The sequence below is a fragment of the Clarias gariepinus genome, chromosome 25, assembly GCF_024256425.1.
Source record: "Clarias gariepinus isolate MV-2021 ecotype Netherlands chromosome 25, CGAR_prim_01v2, whole genome shotgun sequence".
Taxonomy (NCBI): domain Eukaryota; kingdom Metazoa; phylum Chordata; class Actinopteri; order Siluriformes; family Clariidae; genus Clarias; species Clarias gariepinus.
Genome location: NC_071124.1, coordinates 8,164,118 through 8,186,053, shown reverse-complemented (window position 1 = coordinate 8,186,053; position 21,936 = coordinate 8,164,118). Strand labels below are relative to the sequence as shown.

Below are 21,936 nucleotides of genomic sequence, written 5' to 3'. Positions count from 1 at the left end.
GATGGGTGGTAGGTGGATTGCCTTTTTTTTTTTTTTTTTTTCTCTCTCTCTCTTTTTTTTTTATTTTTTTTCCCCCTTTTAATTTTCTTGATTGAATTCACATGTGTGTTAGACTTATCAAATATGTATAATTTTTGTTGTTTTGTAAGACTGAAATGAACTGTTTTACTTGGGTTTTCCTTTTTGGAATTGATATTAAACATGATTCGAATCTTACTGTGTGACTTTCTTTGGGTTTGTGAGTTGAGTTTGGGTTGCAGGTTTTTAGCCTGTTTTTCTAATAGGAAATCCAGTTTATTTTTTTTAAACATTGACATGTACACAACACTTGTAAAGTCATATTAGATGGTTGAATGCAAATGGTGTGTTCCTCTGTTCACATGTGCAAGTGCTGTATCTTTTTTTTATTTATTTTTTTTATTTATTTTTTTTATTATTTATTTTTCTTCCCCCCCCCTCTGGAATATTGTGAGGTTGGGGCGGGGGGTTTAAGTTATAGCTGGGATAAAAAGTTCAGTGACTGTTTTAAAATATGTATAGGTTAAACAACCGTGGTTTTACCCTGGGGTCTTTTAACTTTTGAATCCATGTCCTAGAAAACCCTGCAAATACTTCTAGTGAGATAAAATGGGCTGGATTTGTCCTGCCTGCGATGGAGGCGGGTCTTCTCTTCTGCTCGCGTGTGCATACACATACTAGCACTGCCATGAGCACTTGGCTTTCAGCTATGAAGGGGAAAATACTGCTTGCTTCTGTTAGATTCTTGAATAATGGTCAATTGCGATGTAAAATAAGCACACTAAGAAGGTGGTTTCGGTTGGACTAAATGACATTGGTTGACGTTCATACTGAACTTGTGAAATCTTGATCAGCTTTGCATGAGGGGATAAATCTGCAGCTCTGACATGGACTTACAGTTTTTAGTGCTTCTTCTAAATGTGAAGTTATTTCTGTGCAGCTCTTTAGCTAAAGCTCTGAGTGTCTCACTGAAGCCTGGAGATGCTGAGGTAAGTGCTCAGGATGCATGCATTTATAATCATTTATCTAGCACTTATTATACATTCTTAGAAGGAAGGAGTAATACAGTATACATGTGATTTGTCAAAGGAGTAGAACAATATTTTTGCAGTGAATGTTTAAAACTACTGAAAAAAATACTTCTCGGGTACAATTATTAAAATGCTAGGATAAATGTACAAAATATCCACAAGCTGTTACTACTGTATGAATTCTATTTTCTGTTCGAAGAACTGTAAATTAAAGCAAAAGCCTTAAAATATTTGTGTAATGAATTGTGTATCAGAATATAGGTTTCACTTTTTGAGTTACACTGCAATGGACAACTAGTGCTAGCACTAGTGCTTCTTAAACATGGGAATATTCAAAATCACTCAAATCCTTATGCTTGCCCATTTTTTCTGCTTCGAACACTTCAACTTTAGGGGAAAAAAATGCATTCCTTAAAAAATCCCACCCACTTCCAGCAGTCACATGTCGGAAAGGGTGAACAGATCAAGCCAGTTCGTTTTGTTTTCAGGTAATATTCGACAGATTTAATGCAGAGCCTGCATGTTACATAGGTCCTAATTATGTTAAGATTTAATTAGGGTTTCTGATTAACATCGAAAGAATTGAGCATGTAATTAGAAGTCATTTTAATAAATGTAAAAGCAAAATGCAGAAGTTGCATAATTTAATGTTGACTCTATACTACTAAATACAGTTTGGCCAAGCAAGTGTATGGGGTCAAATCGGTCAAATTACCACTTATCCTGTACAGGCTCATGGAAGGCCAGGAGCCAGGACAGGGTGTCGGTCAATTACAGTTCATGTTGACAAGCTCGCTCAAGTACTGTGGGGAGAGCAAGCTCCACACACACAGACCCAAGGCGGGAATCGAACCCCAACCATTAAGGTGCGATACCACAGTGTTATCTACTTCCACCACTGTGCTTCCTTCTATTCAACTCACTCACTCATTCATCCTCTATACCGCTTTATCCTGTATACATGGTTGCGTGGCACCTGGAGCGTAAGGCCAGGCACAAGGTTGGGTACACCCTGAACAGGGTGCCAATCCATCGTAGGGCACACACTCATTCACGCACTACATTAAATTTGGCAACAGATTAGCCTAATCTGCATGTTTTTGGACTGTGGGAGGAAACCCACCAAATATGGGGAGAACATGCAAACTCCATGTACACAGAGATGGAAATCGAACGCGAGAGTGCTAATCACTAAGCCACCCTGCCGCCTCTATTCAAATTCACTCTCTCACTCATTGTCATTACCGCTTAATCCTGTATTCAGGGTCACAGGGACCTGGAGCCTATCCCACTCACAAACTTATTCACACACTACGGGTAATTTGAGAACACCAATTATCCTAACCTACATGTATTTGGACTGTGGGAGGAAACCGGAGTACCCGGAGGAAACCAACCAAGCACAGGGAGAACATGCAAACAGAGACGGGAATCCAGCCTGGCTGGAAATCGAACCCGGACCCTGGAGGTGCAAGGTGACAGTGCTAACCACTACACAATTGGGAGGAACCAGATTTCTAAGGGAAACCCATCCACTACTGCACGCCTCTACATGAGTGATTATAAATCAATACTCTTCCACAACTATGAATTATACTGCCTGGTCAAATAAGGCACCAAGTAAAAGGGCATTTTCACACACACAATGCACATGAAAGGACATTTAAAAAAAGAAAAGAAAACCTGTTATTTAATCTTATCAGAAAAAAGGGATTCCGTTAGCTAGAGAGCATAAAGATTAAACATGGGAGTAACATGACAGATAAAAAAAAGAATTAGCGTAGTTGCCATTCAGGATAGGTGTACTGGAGTGTGAGGTTATGGGATGAGTTACGCGTGTGCCAGATTAAAGAGATGCGTCTTGAGTCTACTTTTAAACTGGAAAACTGTGTCTGAGCAATTCATGCACATTTACAGTACGTGGAAAGATATGCCTCTGAGGCTTCTCTCATTAAAGATAACAAAGAAAGAATCTTCTAGTTTCTATGAATCTCCCTGGTTTGGAGTGTTGGATTTCCCCCACTGAGTACTTTGTATATGTTTTTATACCATATATTGTAGAGATAGGTTGTTTGTGAGCAATGGGCCAAACAGTAAGTATGTTATAATGTAAGCTAGCTTGCTAACATGTGGTTAGCTGGTTAGGAATCATTCCTAGCAAGAACATACTGATAAAGAAGCTGGGTTTGTTTCCATGCAGCTAGGGAGCATTTTATTCATAGTTAAAGTAACAGCGTTTGTTTCTTTGTTTCAAATCATAACCTAGCAAATTTAGCCTCTAGCGGCTAATCTATCAAATACACCCTGTTAGTTTGAGGATTAGCCGCAGAGAGAGAGAGAGAAAGTGCAGGCACCTCTTCATGTTCACTAATGTTCTCTAACAAACCTTTGAGGACTTTATTTAGGTGACTTCTGAAGAAAATTGGATTTTAGTTAGGTGTATCATAATAATAGGGGCTAAATACAAAGACACACCACAATTTTCAGATTTTTAATTGTAGAGAAAAAAAAAATGTGCCACTTATCTGTGTTGGTCTATCACATAAAATCCCAATAAAATAAATTTACGCTTGTGTTTGTAACATGAAAAAATGTAAAAAAGATCAAACTGTTGGAAAGCGCTGTTTTGCATCCCATGCTTCTGCTTTTCTATGAACAGTTCTTGACCACCACATTCAAATACAGCTGCAGCCAGATGTAGAGAGAAATAAAGCTGTTTTAGGGAGGCTTTTGGATGTGACCCTTCATTTGACTTGCAGAAATCTTCTATTCAGGGCCAAAGCCACAAATTTAGATTATGTAAATGATACAAATTGAGCTCTTGTCACCCATTGCTCCCTTTTTCATACCACAAATAGAAAAAAAAATGTTTGACAGAAGAAAGAGGGGTCACATTTAGTTCATTATGTCAGTGCTGAAACCCAAAATGAGTTCAATGTGCTCTGTGGCTAAAGAGTCCCTAATAACAATTTTGGCAAGAGACAGAGTATGCAAGTTATTAATTTGGCTTTATTGATTTTCACAAGAAAACAGTCAATGGAACAATTACAGGACCGTAAAAGACAGGTCTATGAGAATAGTGCCAATATGTCAGGGATGAGTTCAAGCTGATTGTAAAAACAATTTAGTTGTGAATTCCTTTACCACCCTTAGTTTGGTTGGTGTTTCAATTATGTCCTCAGGTTTTAATATTTCTGGCTCTTCTAACAGGCTATACATTTTCTTCAGTGGATGTCATTCTCGGAAAAAAAAAAACACACACACAATGCTGTTTGCATCATCTCAGATACTCAATGACATTGCTGCGTTGCTGCGTCGCGATCTTGTAGCAACTCACTTTTTCTCAATCAGTAAGCAATGGAAAATGTCCTAAAAACATGCAATTAACTTGTTCTTCTTACATTGTAAATGTGAGCGTGCATACATTATTAAAACCCTTAGAAAGGAGACATTTCTCTGGACCTTGAGGCAGCAAACATTACGGCACTGCAGAATAAAATGCTGGACATCCAAAACTAATGCAACCCCTGGTTGGCTAAGGCCTCCATATTGGCTCAACCTATGAAGATCCAAGCTCAGTTTCACAATGAAAACAAACGAAAACAGAAGGGAAATCCATGCAGGATAAGATGCGTGTTTGGGTTGCTTTGAATAGTATCATTAGCGAATTGAGCATGAGGATGGATTTTAAAAATGTACTGTATATTTTTATGTAGGGATTTCTTGAGAAATATGGCTACCTCCATGAGCAGGATCACACACACAAGGCAGAGAAAGTCACATCGGCTGTCAGGTAACCTTAAATATATTTTGTCATTATCCGATTTCTGGTAATTTGATGTTAAAATGAATAACTGTGACATTTTACAGTATGTTTAAGTCATCTTTCAGTATATAACAATATACTGTATGGTCTTTATGGAACCTTATAAATCATTGAAATATCTACTATATCATTACCACGGAACATGTTCATCATACATTCACTCCACTTTAAAGTTAAGGTTTGTTATTTTGGCACTGTGAAATTTAATCTAGTTTATGTTACTTATGCGGAAAGTAACATCATTAGTCATGGTCATGTAGCTCTTGAAAGGAACCATTCTTAACATTAAACTCCACTTGTATGCTGTTGTGTCATCAAGTGGTCTTTTATTTTTTCATTGAAAATAGCTTAAAATAAAACTTGCTTATAATGAAATGCACATTTCTGATTACTCATGCATGTACGTTATATTACCAATGCATGGTTCTCAATGCTTCTTCCTGAAACTGGTTCACTGATTGCATAGTTTAGGTTTATTTTCCATCTTTTCCCAATTTAGGCAGTTTCAGTGGTTGTCCCATCTGCCAGTTACTGGTCAACTGGACAGTACCACGCTGTTGAAGATGGCATCACCACGCTGTGGGGTAAAAGACAGAGGTAGTAATGAAGCCTGGGCTCAGCGAGTTAACTCTGTTTTTACAGGGCAAAGCCAACAACACCTTCGCCAGAAGCGCTACACTCGGCCGGGTCAGTATGCGTTTAGTTTTCCCTAGTAAATTTATTTAAAAGGCAGATAATTTCACAAGTGCTTAAAATTTGTCAGTAAGAACCCATTTGTATTACAGCTAATGCAAAAAATACACAATATTCTATGTTGTTCAAATTTAGCCTGAGGATGCCCGTAAATATTTACGGTTGTAGCATGACCTGTTACAAAGGTCATCGTTAGACCTCGTTAGACTTCTTTGATGTGGCGAAACCAGATTCTGGCAAAAACCTAAACCATATCTGTGTATGGCCTGAATTGACTTCCTCTTCTATTGAAGAATTTCTGGTTTATGTCCATAAATAATGATATTCTGTTTGTAAAAACAAAAGTACCCTGGAGCAGACAGTGTTAAGGGCCATCTCAAGGGCCCAACAGCAGCAACCTGGCAGAGCCGGGGCTCGAACCACTGACCTTCTGATCAGCAACTTAGTCTTGGGCCAAGGTCACAGAACCGACCGTTCAGACAAGTCCAATTTACCCCACAAGGGACCACAGCTGCCCCAGCGGAACATGGGGGAACACAAACCTACTGTAGGTGGTTTTAATGTTAATGATTTTAATGTTATGGCTGATGAAAAAAAGCTAATTTCTCACACCTTTCTCATCTTCTAGTAAACTCAAAGACTCTGATGTTTGTAATAAGTTAGGTATTTTCATGTTAAATATTTTGTTAGTGATTTCTGTTGTTTGTTCTATCGATTTATCTCTGGAATCCAAATCCTGGATGATGCACGGCTTCTAGGCAAGGGTGTGTCTTTTTGTAGAATTTGAGGCCTACCATCATGGGGAGGAGTAATTGCCACCCGTTGCTCTGTTTTACAGACGTTCAGCAAAGAGGACAACAGTACCATACCTGCAGGGCTCAAAATGCACAGACACACAGTCATTACACAGCTTAACCACACCACCACAGCTTACCTGCATCCTAATCTAGGGTTTACAACGTTCTAAAACTTCTAATCATTTTCCCTATCAGCACCATCCACATTAAAGGCAGCATTCTGTTGATCGTGTTGGAAAGGATTAAAAAAAAAAAAAAAAAAGCTTTAAAACGGAAATTCAGATTTTCACTGGAAATCTAGACACGTCTGTTTTGTTTTGTTTTTTTTCATTAAAAACTTTCTTCAGAAAATGTTCTCCTGCCACTCTGGGGATTCGTAAGATACCAAGAATGCAGCCACAGCAGGATGTGTTTTGTGTCAGTTCCTGATGCAATCTATCTGTTTTCACTTTTAAACTAACTAACTAGCTGATTTGGCAGAGATTTGGAACAAACAAGCAGATTTTAGACTGTTGTAATGTTTATATATTTATAACAAAAATAAATGACTTTGAATTGAGCGCAGAACATTTGTTTTCCCTCTTGGTTTCTTAATTTACTTCTATTATAAAACTTTCTGTATATGAAATTATGTTTCTGTAGTAAAAATACAAAAGCTACAATATGGTATAAATATTGCAACAATTCAGTCTATCTAGACTAACTCTTATTTTTATTAGGAAACTTAAAACAGTACTGTACTTTATTGAAAACTGACATACTCATAGTTTAAACCAGTTTAAATATAGCAGACAGACATATATGTACAGTCTTAATGAAATATTGTGAAAATGTAAATATATACTTTAATATAGTCTAATTGGAGTGAAAATCAACTTAATCCTGATTAAATAATGTAAAAAAAAAATTCAATTCACTATGCATTTATTTCATCTATTCTTTTGTTTATTTTTTATTATTATTTAAGAGCATTGTCATTGAGCACAAGAAGGAATTTGTATTTATAGCAGTATAGTAGTAAGAATGCAGAGAAAGTCTTACTTACACTGATGACTGAGACACACGCATGCTTTCAAAATTATATCCTTTGCTCATGTACTTCACAGCATCTTGAGCTAATGTTTAACAGCACTGCTTGCTTGCTCTGTTTGACTGCGTATCTTTTAAACATACAGTATTGGGCAAAAGTTTTGAGTCTTTCTGTAGATGTGAGAAAAAAAAGGAGAAATAAATTGAGGTACACCCCTCATTTCTTCAGATTTTTTTTATGTAGTCTTGAGGAGCAGTTCTCCAAGCTTCCTATTGGCTCTCAATTTCAGGACCAGGACCATGAATGTTTTTTTTATTTTATTTATAGAAAAGCATGAACCAGTGAGAAACAGGTGCAGATGATGATAGATGATCAGACCGGTAATTAGTATACTGGTGGTACTGAATGCTGAGTAGTTGGGACCAGACGAGAGGGGAAATGAGGCTGCTGCTAAGCTTGTTACATAACCAATCAATTTTTAAATTGAATCTTTAGGCACTTTGTAGCCTGTCATAGTAAAACATAACATTTCTATAATTTAATTCACATCATTTAATTACTGAGGGGTGACTCATGACTTTTGCACAGTACTCTGTAAATGCTATAACATTTTAAATATAAAACTTAAACGTAATTAAAAAAACAAAATAATTCCATTGCTAGCAGCACATGATAGTCAGAAACTTTTGCCATAAATCCTATCTAGACATCAGTATCATTATAAACAAATAACAGAAAAAAAGAGAGAAAAAAAAGGAAAACAGATCATACTCATATCCAATGTGAAATATAGTACAATAATTTTGCTTTATCCTTAATCGCTTTAGATTGAACTCTTAACATGAAATGCATTGTAATGTGCAGTAAGTTATAGGACACAATTATGTAAACTGTTTCCAATTTTCTTCCTAATTTGGTCGTGGCTAATTTCTCCCTGTAGCTAGGGGGCTCCCACATTAAGGCTACTACTACCATTCAGCCGGGAGGGCCGAAGACTATCCCGTGTTTCCTCCGAACCGCGTGACGCCAGCCGACCGCATCTTTTCGAACTGCTTGCTCACGCACCATTAGGGGCGGAGTAACACACTCGGAGGAAAGCGCTAGCCACTCCTTTCGCGTGCGCGAGCTCACAGACGCCCCTGATTGGCTGTAGAGCCGTGATTAATGTGTGAGCACAAAGTACCTCTCATCCCTCCCCCCTGAGAGAGCTCGGCCAATCAGCTCTCTCTAGACCTCCGGCTGTGAGAGGTAACAGCATCAACCGGGAAACTGTTTTTTATGGTAGCAAAAGTAAGAAGTCCTGACCATGCTAAAATCAGAGTTCTCAAACACCAATTCTCAGAACACAACACTAACTAAAAACATGGTTGTCAAGAACTACAATTCCCAGCATGCACACTCCAATTCACCTAAGTTTTAATTACCATCGACTAAATACGCTATATCAACACATGTTATTTATGAACTCGTTTCATGAAATGAGGCATGGACTTTAATCCACTTACAATGACACTCACTCACTTACTCACTCATTGTCTATACCGCTTTATCCTGTATTCAGAGTCATGGGGACCTGGAGCCTATTCCAGGAGGCTTAGGGCACGAGGGTACACCCTGGACAGGTTGCCAATCCATCGCTGGGCACACACACACACACACACACACACACACACACACACACACACTTACACACCAATTCACACATTACAAGCAATTAGGGAACCAATGACACTTAAATGATATTTTTTAAAAGTGCAAAGGAAGGAACAGACCAATGAGAAAGCTCGGGCAGAGACAGGACTAGTCGAAAACCGAAGGAACCGCTAACAAGCTGCGTTTGTTACCATGGGGAACATTCATGTTAGTTCTTTTTTTTCCCAGTTAAGGTTAATTATTATGTAATCAATCTCTAGGAATGTTTACATGAAACACATATGGTGATTTTGCTGCTGTTTTCTGCTACATGGCACTTGCTTTCCTAGCTGAGTGATTTGTGTGATCGAGCTGCTCCGAGCTTGATCCCTTGGATCACTTGGAAGCATAAAATGACAAGGCGAATAAACAAAGTTATTTTTGGGCCAATAAAGCAGAGCTGGAAGGTCATGTTATTTGGTTGTCTGGGAATGTTCGTCAGTGATATGAAGAGGAACTTTGTCACTCTGATGACATTCTAAATGTGACATTTGAACCTGGAGTCTATTTTTTTCTCATTCTTAGAGAAAATTAAAAATAAAAACTGTTAAAAGTGACTATAAAGACAGACGAAACTAAAGGTGTAGTGTTTAGGCTCAGTTCCTAATCTATTTCATATATATATGGTAAGGAACTAAGCCTAAATACAGCAACAAAAGAAGTCAGATCTTTTTTTTTAAACATTTAATCACTTGGACCCCACTGAACTCTAAAGATTCTTTAACCACTCTAATGATAATTTATGAAACTGTATTCCAATCAATTCCAATCAATGAAAGTAAGGACTAGAGTGTTTTCTACATTTTAACTTAATGGCTCATACATCGCCACATTCTAGTCGTCACTTTCGTTGATTGGAATATTTTTTCAGAGAACTACAATTAGAGTTTTTAGTTCTTTAGAGTCTTTAGTTCTCTTTGTTGCCCATGGACAACACTACATTGGACAACATTGGACACTAGATGGAAATCACTACATGAGACATCACTACATTGGACTTCTATTCTTTCTTCTGCGAAACTTGATGAAATTCTTTGAAGTACCGTATCTTTCCTATGCTTCTTTTTTCAAATACAAAGCAAATTCCAAAAAAGTTGGGACAGTATGGAAATTCCCAATAAAAACAGAAAGGAGTCATCTGTAAAGACTTTTCACCTTACTTGTTTGTACTATATTGAACTAATAATTCATTTGAAATTTCACCATATGAATTTCATTTAGGTTGATTTTGAATTTATGTGAAAATATGCAATCTGTTGTAGCATCCTCCAAAAAAGCATGATCTCTGGTCCCTCAGACATCACTGTCTTAAAAACTATCATGTGTTTCATGTTCCGAGAAGTCCACCTTTTAAAGGTGAAGAGACTTTAAAGATTACTTCTTTTTGGTTTCATTGCCAATTTCCAACTTTCTCACGAGAGGCTCCCCTAGTCCAACTACATGATTCAGTCATTGTAGACATTTTTTATTTTATAATTTTCTACATACTGTATAGACTGCTTTAAATAATAGCTGGCAGAAAGTACTGTAGCTTTACAGTGATGTGACTCCAGACCTCTAGCAACCAAGGTGCAGAGAAAGAGACATTATTAAACCTTAAAATTTACATCCTGAGACAAACACCCACTCCGTCATTACAAGCATTTTTTGCATCTGTAATTGTTTCCAGGAGGGAAGTCTGAAGTGTTTCAGATTCAGATTAGTCTCTCTCTCTCTCTCTCTCTCTCTCCATGACCTTTCCTTGACAGTTAGTTTAAGTGCTGTAGTTAAATTTTAATCGAACTGCCCCATGAGATTCCTATATTTTGCGTAAAATTGTAAAACACTGACACAAATTGGGTTTTGCACAATTTTCCCGATCTGCATAGTAAATGCACACCTGCTTGCAGCATTAGCAGATGTTTCCAGGCGTACTTAGGGAAGGTTATCACTACATGCATTCTTGTGGCCTGGTCCTCCACAACTGTCTGCAGGCTTCTCAGTCCAGTGATCTCAGAGTGTACTTTTCCCTAAGAGAAATATAGTATCTGTAGATCTGGAACATGTATTAATTATGTGACTTGTAGTGTGACTTTGAAGTAAAATTTTGGTTTAATTGAACATACACTTTTAATTTAAAAAGTGTATTCAGTGTCAAAGAAGTGTTTTTGCTGCTTGTCTCTCTCCGGTCCGTTGATCTTGTGCTATCAGAGTGTTCCAAGTAAAACAGCCTTAAGGAGAAAGAAGTCTTTCTTTTAAGTATTTAAGAGCTTTAGTCATGTTTTTTTTGCCAGAAACAGTAAATAGTGATTTCATACCTCAAACTAAGCTATTCCTGTTCAAAGCATTTTTATAGGCATAGTTTCCCTGTTAACTCTTAATTCCAGTTCAATTACATTTTATTTGTATAGCTTTTAACAATGGTCATTGTTGCAAAGCAGCTTTACACAATCAAAAGAAAATTATGGATATATATATATATATATATATATATATATATATATATATATATATATATATATATATATATATATAATAGCAGTAACAAAAGATGCGGAAACACAATGCGGATGGTTCAAAGTCGACAAGGTGTTGATTGAGATGACATAATGCTTTTGGATCTGTTTTCCTAAAGAAAGTGCTTGTGCGACTGGTTAAAATTGTGGGTTTTATCACAGAGCTGCTTTCCATTCTTTCCATTATTGAGGACCACCAGTGAATCTTGTAATGGTACATACCAGACTGTACTAGCCTACTCTTATCCGTCTTCTTCCTTACTTCTTGCACTATGTGCATGTCTCTGATCATGTTCTTTTTTCAGAAAATTGCATTTATATATTACTATACCCAACCTGATCCTAAGCAGGAATAAAAAATAAATGAATGAATAAAACGTTTCCACATCATTATACATTTAATTATGACTACTTAGAGTTCCTAGACTGCCCCTCTTTTTTTGCTGGTGGTTTTGGTTTTCCTGTTCCTGTTCATTTTCCCATCATTAATGTTAAAGGACAAAATCACATGTCCCTTCTGGGATTTCTCAGTGACTCAGTCTGAGAATCTCATTGCTTTCTATTTTTGGTAGCTGAGCTTTAATAGTGTCATCTGGACTCTTTAGTATGTTCCATTTATTTCTCTTGGTTTAATTCTCAGCACATTAAAGTTCTCCCGGATTAATTCTTGTGTTTTTTTTTGTTTTATTGTAATTATGATGTGTACTCAACGCGACATATCATCTACGTGATATAAATAAGCCAGGGATATGAGCCAAATTTTGCAAAGACACTGACCATGCTGTCATTTTGATGACTAGAAAGCATGCAATTACATTTGAGTCACGTAACCGCTGTCATGTAAAGCAAATTGTTTACAGATCTTGCTGTGAGAAGCTCTTCCTGGTTTACATAGCTGAGAGAATGGATGTTAGTGTGTACTTTAATTCAGAGGATCTCAGGAAAGAGATTTGTTGTACACAAACCTAATGTTAACAATGGATTTTAAAAAAAACATCTTGTTGCAGGAAAATAATGAATGATGAGGAGTTTGAATTTTATTCCATTAAAGCAAGACAAGTTGCCAGTGATTGTCTGTATAGGGGTGCATGCTGTACTGTATATCAGCCATTAAATAAGTAATATTGCAAGAAATTCTCATTTTTTAACTCCAATCCTTTGCTTTTTTATTTTTCATTTTATTTTATAATTCCTTTAAAAATAATCCCTTCGAGTGTTTATTGGTTTAAACACGCACACATAAGCCACAGTTTTGTTGATTCACTTGCTTTACCAGCCAACCAGTAGTTTTATGCTAGCATCCACTAAATCCCAAGCATCCTTTATCAAATTAAATTGCAGTATGGTGGGTTAGTGGTTATAACTGTCGCCCTTGCACCTCCAGGTCCTGGGTTCGATTCCCATGTCAGGTCTGTTTGCATGTTCTCCTATTGCTTGGTGGGTTTTCCTCTGGTTCTGCAGTTTCCTCCCACAGTCCAAAGACATGCAGATTAGGCTAATTGGCGCTCCCAAATCGCCTGTGGTGCGTAATGAGTGTGCGAGTGTTGACCGGAGGTTGTACAAATGAGTATAAATACAATAGTCCCGATTGGCCTCCAGGTTCTGTAGTTGTACCACAGTGGTCCTAGATGGATGGATGGATGGATTAAATTCACTCACTCAGTCATCGTCATTACCGATTAATTAATCCTATTCCAGGAGTCCATCGCAGGGCACATACACACACACACGCTACAGCCCACAGACATACACACACTCATTCACAAACTATGGGCAATTTGAGAACACCTATTAACCTAACCTACATGTCTTTGGACTGTGGGAGGAAACCCACCAAGAACGGGGAGAACATGAAAACGCAAGAGTTTAAAACACAAAGACTGAAATCGAGCCTGTCCGGGAATCGAACCCAGACCCTTGAGGTACAAGGCGACAATGCTCCAAAATTTGTTCCACTATACAGATGTTTCCAAATTTTGTGCACTGATAGCAGTCAGAAACTACAGTTTTAAAGTTTCACTAGTCACCCTGGCTTTAAGCCCTAAGCTCTGAATTTGTTGAGAGATAAACATTTAAAACTGTAAATCCCACCTGTCACTCTAGGCATTTGTAATACACCAGGAATGCAGCAATGGCATGCTATGTTTGTTCGTTTTCATGTCAGTGCCTGATGCCAACCAGCTGCTGTTATTATAAAACAAACCAGCTCATCCGGGAAAAACATTCCTAAACGTTTTTAAAAGTCTATTAGTAGAACGTTGTTTCATTTTGCACAATGCAGTCACTAGTATCGTAAGAATTACTGCAAACTGTTATGCATCTAAAATGACTGAAGATGAGGTCTTGAAGTTTTCCAGTATTCTTTCTTTTGTAGGAGGGAAGTGGTACAAACAGCATCTGACGTACCAGATAGTGAACTGGCCGCGGCATCTCTCTCAGGGTCCTGTGCGACTGGCAGTGCGAATGGCTTTCCAGCTCTGGAGCAACGTTTCAGGATTGGTTTTCCACGAATGGGATGAGGGACAGACAGATATCCGGCTGGCTTTCTACGAAGGAGAGCACAATGATGGCACCAGCAATGCATTTGATGGTCCAGGTGCGATGATATTAATGTATTGCTTCTTTTGTTATCAGTACATTTTTAAATACTGATGTATTTATTAGCAAGACAATAATCATGCAATTTTTTTTATCCTAATGTGTTCTATGATAGGACAGTTTATGACGACATTGATGATAATGATGATGATGATGACATCTACCTTCTCTCACAGACGTTGCTATATTTCTTTTTGTCCTCAGGTGGTGCACTGGCGCACGCTTTTTTCCCCTGCCGGGGTGAGGCTCACTTTGATAAAGCTGAGCGCTGGACTCTGAGCGGTCACAAAGGTCATAACCTTTTCCTGGTAACCGCTCATGAAATTGGTCACACACTGGGATTAGAGCATTCACCAGTCCGGCACGCCCTTATGTCACCATACTATAAGAAGCTTGGCCGCAGTCTGCTGCTCAGCTGGGATGACATTACAGCTGTACAACAATTATACGGTAAACTTTTTGCATTTAATTACGCACAATTTTCATGTTCATGTTCATGTACTCAAGCTCATGTTATACCATCCAGGATCTTAAGATTTCCATTTTTTCATGTCTCATCTTTCTAAAAGTTAGAAATTTAGCAAATTAACTTAATAATTAACATTTTTAATGATTTTTTCCTCTTCATTTGCACAGTTAGCTGTTTAAATATTCCACAGAGCATTCTGACTGAATTCCACAGCCTCACATCCATAATAGCTTTATTTGTCCCTCTCACTGAGTGCCATTATGATACTGTAGTTCACAGTTCAAGGAATAAAATAAGGCTTTGTCCTGATTTGGAGTAGTAAGAAGCATTCTTGAGCCAACTCTAACCAGCGGCTCTAGTTTTCACTTTTTATCGCTAGCAACCGAGGACAAGAAAGTATCTCTGAGAAGAAAAACAAAGGCATAAATTAAGCAATAAATTGTTTCTATAATAACTCTGCTGCTACCTAATTTTATAAAATTAGTTGTAATTAGTTATAAATGCCCATAATATGTGCCGATAACTATCAAGTTCACATGGCATCATAATGCACTTAGCTTTTCACGTGTCATCCTAATGGTGATGAGGTGGTCAGTAAATAACTACATCCTGGATGGGACAGTCTGTCACAGGGCATGATGCACTCACACATCCTCAATCTTACACACAGAGTCAGTTCTGCATAGCTAATTCACAAACCGGCATGTTTTCGGGAGGTTTGAGGGCACTGGAGAACCAAGAAGAATCTCACATGAACATGGAGAGGACCTGAAACATGAAACTTTAGCACAGGATTATACTTGGAACACTGGACCTGTGTTATAAAACTAAAACAACGCAAAAATGCAGGTCATGGCAAAACCAGTTCATAAGAATGCAATACATTTTATGTAATCTATATAAATAAAAGCAAGGTTTTGTGTGTACGCTGGTCAGAACTCGCTGTTTCAATGATATGTTTACGTTTCATACATTGAAGGACCCGAATCCAGACTCTGAAAAATTTCTTTCTGTATGTCTGTATGTTCGTATGTCTGTCCAGCCAGCTTTTGTCATAGCATCACATAAAACTGGCTGGACAGAATTTAATGGATCTTTGCCAGTGCTTAGGTATTTGCTTAAAGTTAAACCTGCAACATATATTAAATGTAAATATTAAGTAGAGGTGAAATTATGAGTAGTTATGCGGCAGATTATAAACCGCAAGTTTCGACAGCGTATTGCGCATGCATCAAACTGGACAGACTTTACTGAAACTTTTGCAGTACTTAGGTATCTGCCTGCACCCATATTTATAAAGCTTCTTAAGGCTAAAAGTTACTCTTAGTGACAAAATTCTAAGAAAATCTAAATCTTAATAACGATAAAAATGAGACAAACACCTGCACCAATACGTATTAATTAGAAAAGCTAAACCGAATATTTTTTTATTGGGATTAGTTTATATTTTCACTGCTGGAACAGTGCTATAGTGGTATAAGTGGACTTTAATGTGGAGTCATTTTAAGACAAAACTTAGTCTTTTTTTTCAACCTTTTCAAATTCTCATCTGTAATTTACTAATAATGTCCTCCAGTTTATACATCAGGTGACTGAAGCAGCAGAAAAAATTGTTCCTGAAAAGCAGATACTCGTGATATTATATTTTAAACTCAGTAAGTATTTATCAGGCAGGTTTCCACATGCACCTCTACTCGTCCCTGTGTCTGTCCTGAAGCACTCAGGAAGGAATGCAGTCTTCTCTAGATGTGCTCTTTAGTCTTGTTAGTGCATCAGATTTTTCAGCCTTGTCTCTGGCATTCAAGCTCACTAGAAACACTTTATCTTTCCACGAGTACTCAAAACATGGACAAGTTTAACAGAGATGTTGGAGTGTGCTTTTGGGAGAGAAGGCGCTATCAGATCATGGCAGGCAATGGCACTTAGATAAAGAAGATACATTTTTGGAGATGTCTGGACTTTTTCACGTTTTTCAGTGAGGATTTTAGGTTTTGAAATTTGCCACTTCCTTACAGGAAACAACCTGGGAGGTCCGAAAGCCGGTTTTTACCTGCGTCCTCAAGGATGTGTCTGTGTGTGATACATAGACAGTTTTGAACGTGATATCAAACTGTATCTTGACTGCAAGAGCTGCTTGCACTATAAATCAGAATTTAACATGACGTTTGAATTGATTATGGCATTTTGAAACAGGAAAGAGGCGTAGAGGAATTTCCCAGCCAGACCCCAACCTAATTTCATTGTGTGCATTCTCGTTGATGCTTGTTGCCTGTTTGAGCTCGCTGCATGCTTGTGTCTAATGCCGCTGGGCCTCATTCTTTTTTTCCGGATCCCCAGGCTATCAATCTTAACGACAACTAGACACCAGATGAACCTAAATTGCACCCTTCTACACACACTGCTGTATCTCTTTTAACTATATCGGACAGTGTACAGAGAAACTTGATATTTTATCTTTCAAACCTAAACCCACATAATCTGCAAACATTATGACCACCTGCCTGATATTAAGTCAAAAACAGCGATCTGCTGTGTGGTTTCTCACTTTTCCATAATATTCAGTATTAACCTTTTGAACAATTTGAGCTACACCTAGCCTAGCCTAGCATAGCTACACAGGCTTCGCTCCCCACAAACATCAGTAAGCCTTGGCCAGCCATGACCCTGTCGCTGGTTTACTGGTTTCCCTTCCTTGCATCACTTTTAGTATTTCCTGACTACTGCAGACTGGGAACATCCCACAACAGGTGCAGTTTTGGAGTTGCTCTGACCATTCATATTACCCATCACAATTTGCCCCTTGTCACAGTAGCTACAGTTATAATATCTCATTAGAGTGGCACCTGGAAGTGGGTGGGGTATATTAGGCAGTGAGTGAACATTTTGTCCCTGAAGTTGACATGTTGGACGCAGAAAAAATGGCGACTTTGACAAGGGCCAGATTGTGATGACTAGATGACTAGATTTTTGGTCTGCAGATCCAAAAGTAGAAACTGTGACGACCATGGACGGCCAAGACTCACTGATGCATGTGGAGAGTGATGATTGGCCCGTGTAGTCCGATCCAATAGAAGAGCTACTGTTGCTTAAATTGCTGAAACGGTTAATGCTGGTGAGAAATATTAAGCAAAACAAATATTGTCAGTTAATCAACAGAGGTTAATCAATTCTTTATTACTTTTTAGGATCCCTAGTATACCGTCTACAATAAAAGCTCCTGACCACACATTCTATAGAAGAATGCTCTTAAGCATTTTCTTCTACTTAACTTTCTTAACAAATGATGGAACCATTTCGGGAATGAAAATCAGAAGTAGTTAACAATATCCCGTGCTCCACACATATCCAATGCTCAACCAACCAGAACAAAAGACGAGACATACAGTCTCCTACTGCGGAGCTCCACTCTCCATATCTTCAGCTGCTCCTCCAAACTGCCCCTTGGGGATGGAGATATTATCTGTGGTTAGCACAAATGTTTGCTCAGCCTTTTGCAAACAAAATCAGTGTGCGGCCATCCTGAGTCTTATCAGAGGAAGCATTGTGTAATACTTTGTGTTGGGGTTTCTGGCATTTTTCCTCCCTGCATCTAAACACAATCCTTGTTTTATATACCTTACATATTCGGTTTATTTTTGTTCTATTTTTATAGCATGTTTAACAACAGACTTAAAAAAAAAAATCTCGCCTATCTGGCTAAAGAGTTGTGCTAATTAACTGAAAAACTAGTGAAAAACTGGCTATGTGACACTGGTGTTCAGCTTCTGGAGCCATGGCCTGGGTCATTTCCAGACCTAAACCCAGTAGGAAATTGTTGGAGAGCGATGAAGAAGCAGTAGCAGTCAAGAAACCGTCTTCTGTATGTGATCTTCAGGAAGCAAGCACGGATTGAGCGGGTGACACCAGAGAACTGCAGAACTTTATGTCCAGCATGTTTTGAAGAATAAAGGACTTCATACTAAATATTAGTTGTTGTAAAGTAATTCCACTGCATAGAATTATTTGAAAAATTTAATAATGTAATTAAAAAGGTTGACATGGTGGCTAAGAGGTTAGCACTATCACCTTGTACCACCAGGGTCTATGTTCGAATCCTGACCAGGTTTGATTCCCGTCTCTGTGTGCATGGAGTTTGCATATCCTCCCAGTGCTTGATGGATTTCCTCCGGGTACTCCAGTTTCCTCCCACAGTCCAAAGACATGAAGATTAGGCTAATTCCCAAATTGCTTGTAGTCTGTGAATGAGTGTGTCTGTGCCCTGCGATCGATTGGCATCCTGTCCAAAGTGTCCCCCGCCTTGTGGCCTAAATCTCCTGGGATAGGCTCCAGACCCCTCGTGACCCTGAATACAGTATAAAGCTGTACAGACGATGAGTGAGTTTAAATTTCACTTTTGCCTCAATACTTTCGGCCTCCACTGTACATTCTTTGTTATATATTTTTAATTAAACACAAAATCCAGGCTTGATTTTTTTTTTCACATTTTATAAAATGTATGTAGGTAAACCATCTGGAGGTGCAGTCATCCAAATCCCAAGCCAAGATCTAGGCTGGACCATGCAAGATTGGGAGTTATCTGAGGAGTCTATGGGAGATCTTACACAGCCTCACTATTGCAGAAACACGTTTGATGCAGTCACCATGGGTAAGCCAACCGGAGCATATTAATTATTAATTAATAATTAGAACTTTATTAATCCCAGAGGGAAATTGCTTCTTCGCATATTCCAGCGTAAATGGGGTCAGAGCGAAGGTCAGCCATAATACGGCGCCCCTGGAGCAGTTAGGGTTAAGAGCCTTGCTCAAGGGCCCAACCGTGGCAACCTGGTGGAGCTGGGGATCGAACCGCCGATCTTCTGATCAATAACTCAGTGCCTTAACCCTTTCAGCTACCACTGCCCATAATTACAATTTTACGATTATTTTTTTATTTTATCTTTTCTTTTTCTTAAATACCAGCTCTAAATGAAAATAATGACAAAATGCTTGTGCTCATACTTTTAGTTTTTTATCCGGTTATACCACAGTGCTTCACATCAGGCTTTGCACATCACATGACACCAGAATTATTTCATATTCTGTGACTCATGCTTTTATGTGCCTAATAAACAGGGCCCGTATTCACAAAGCTTCTTATGCCTTAAAGTTGCTCCTAGTGACGAAAATCTAAGAAAATTCTTAGAATTATGACATTTTCTTAGAATTTCCCCTTAAATTTAGGACTAAATCTTAATAAATGAGACACACAATATTTGGCTGTTTTAATTAACTTAAAAAAAAATACTGCATTTGCTCTATAAAATTATAAAATGTATGATTATAAAATTTCTTTATATACAAACATTATGATTTCACTGTCTATTCTATTTTCACAAGGGGCGCATTTCAAGACCTTTACAGAGTTCAGAGATGATTTTTTTATCAATCAATCACTTTCCTTGAATTGCTGCATCATCCCTAGCAACTGGGTCGACCACACCTCCTCACTAAGATAAAGGTTTTTGTATTTTTCTTACTCGGAGTTGCTATGAGAGGTTTCCTACATCACTTTTAGTCTAGGATTCCCAGGTAGGACTTAAATCTAAGATAGGAGCTCTCTGGAAGAGAAGCTTTGTGAATACGGGTCCTGATCTTTTACTTCACATTAATGCTCATTGAGGATGCCTGTGTAGCCAGCAGCTCTGTATACCTGGCTAATACCTTTTTTTGTTAATGATTTAAATGTGCTCTTTTTAAAGATGGGAACGGCACACTGCTGGTCTTCAAAGGTGGTCTGTTCTGGACAGTGACATCAGAGGGTCATGGAAGTGCTCCTCTTCCTCTAAAGCAGCACTGGCCTCAGCTTCCTTTTGCCATCGAGGCTGCTGCCTTCTCTCCACTGGATGGCAAACTTTACTTTTTCAGTGGTGGGTTCTTATTTATGCAAACACCATTAAAAATAAGGATTTAAAATAAAAAAGATTTATATCATATTTTAATATCATAAGCCATAAGCATTAAACTCCTCCTTCTTGATAGGGAAGCGCATATGGCGTTATTCGGGCAGCGTTTTAGACCTCGGTTTCCCCAGGAAGAGCAGCGAGTGTGACATGCCGAGACACCCAGACTGCGCCTTCTTCTATGCTCCTCTGGGCCACATGGTGGTCTTCAAAGGCTCGCGTTACTTCGTATTAAACCTGGAGACACTGCGCTGTGAGCCATATTACCCTAGAGGCCTTGCTGATTGGAAGGGAGTGCCACGAAGGGCCAACGGCGCCGTCACAAGAGCCGACGGAAAGCTTTATTTTTTCCGTGAACAGCGGTACTGGAGGTTCGATCCAAGGAAACTACGTGTCACTGCAAGTGGACAATGGACAAAGAAACTGCCATGGACCGGCTGCCATAGAACTCCCTCAAATGATGTGCTATGAACAGACTTCATGTTCAAGTGAAATATCCTATGACAGAATGAGATTTACAAGAGCTACGTGCAATTCAAAAGAAAACTGAAAATGTCTTTTTATTCTGGCATTGTGATTATAATTTTTTTTTTCAGGTGTATGCCAGGGCAAAAGGACAGCTATCGCTATGAGTCTAGAACAAATGCATACAACATGTTGACATTTTAGGTGTTTTTACAGTTTACAAAATGCGAATTTTAGAATTTTCAAGTTACCTTACCACGCAATTATGTGTAAATGTCTATAGCACTAATAATGTAATTGTGTAAATGTCTATAGCACTAATTGTAAGTACCATAAAAACTAGTTTTTTATTAATATTGTAAATGAACGGATCTTGGATAGATGGCCGGTTTAGACAGGTTTCCATTTGCACATACAATATACCTCTGATCCATGAAGAAATGGATCATATTAATATTAGTATTTATATTAGTTTTTAGTATAGTTGAAATTGCAAAAACAAGAGCTAATTACCCCACTGCTTGTAATTTTCAAATAACTTTTTATACCTATTAAAGAAGTTCCACCTGAGCACCAGCCACAAGTCTGTGTATGATTTGCATTATGAACTCTTTTGTGTAACTTAAAAATCCTCCAGAGTGCCTATTGTGCAACTATGATACCTATGATATGATCAACTATGATAACCTTTAACAACCTATAACAAGAGTGAAAGTATTGTGTACCATTTGGGGCTGTACATTTTGCATGATCAGATTAACTTTAATTGTGGGGGGAAAAACTATAACTGCTTTTCTCAACTATAAGCAATGAGTATTATATACGGTTTAACTAATTATTCTTGCAGACTTGACATTCCAACAATTATGGTGCTGATCAACTC

The 21,936-nt window shown here is 38.2% G+C and overlaps 1 protein-coding gene across 1 annotated transcript; it reads left to right on the top strand.

Moving 5' to 3' along the window:
• The first annotated feature begins 464 nt into the window (after positions 1 to 464).
• mmp28 (matrix metallopeptidase 28) lies at positions 465 to 21,618 on the top strand. The gene is made up of 8 exons (XM_053487002.1): positions 465 to 1,007; positions 4,766 to 4,842; positions 5,375 to 5,562; positions 13,957 to 14,178; positions 14,385 to 14,630; positions 19,151 to 19,294; positions 20,388 to 20,555; positions 20,668 to 21,618. Exons 1-8 carry the CDS (start codon positions 906 to 908, stop codon positions 21,057 to 21,059), a joined length of 1,539 nt encoding a protein of 512 aa, XP_053342977.1. The 5' UTR covers positions 465 to 905; the 3' UTR covers positions 21,060 to 21,618.
• The last annotated feature ends 318 nt before the right edge of the window (positions 21,619 to 21,936 follow it).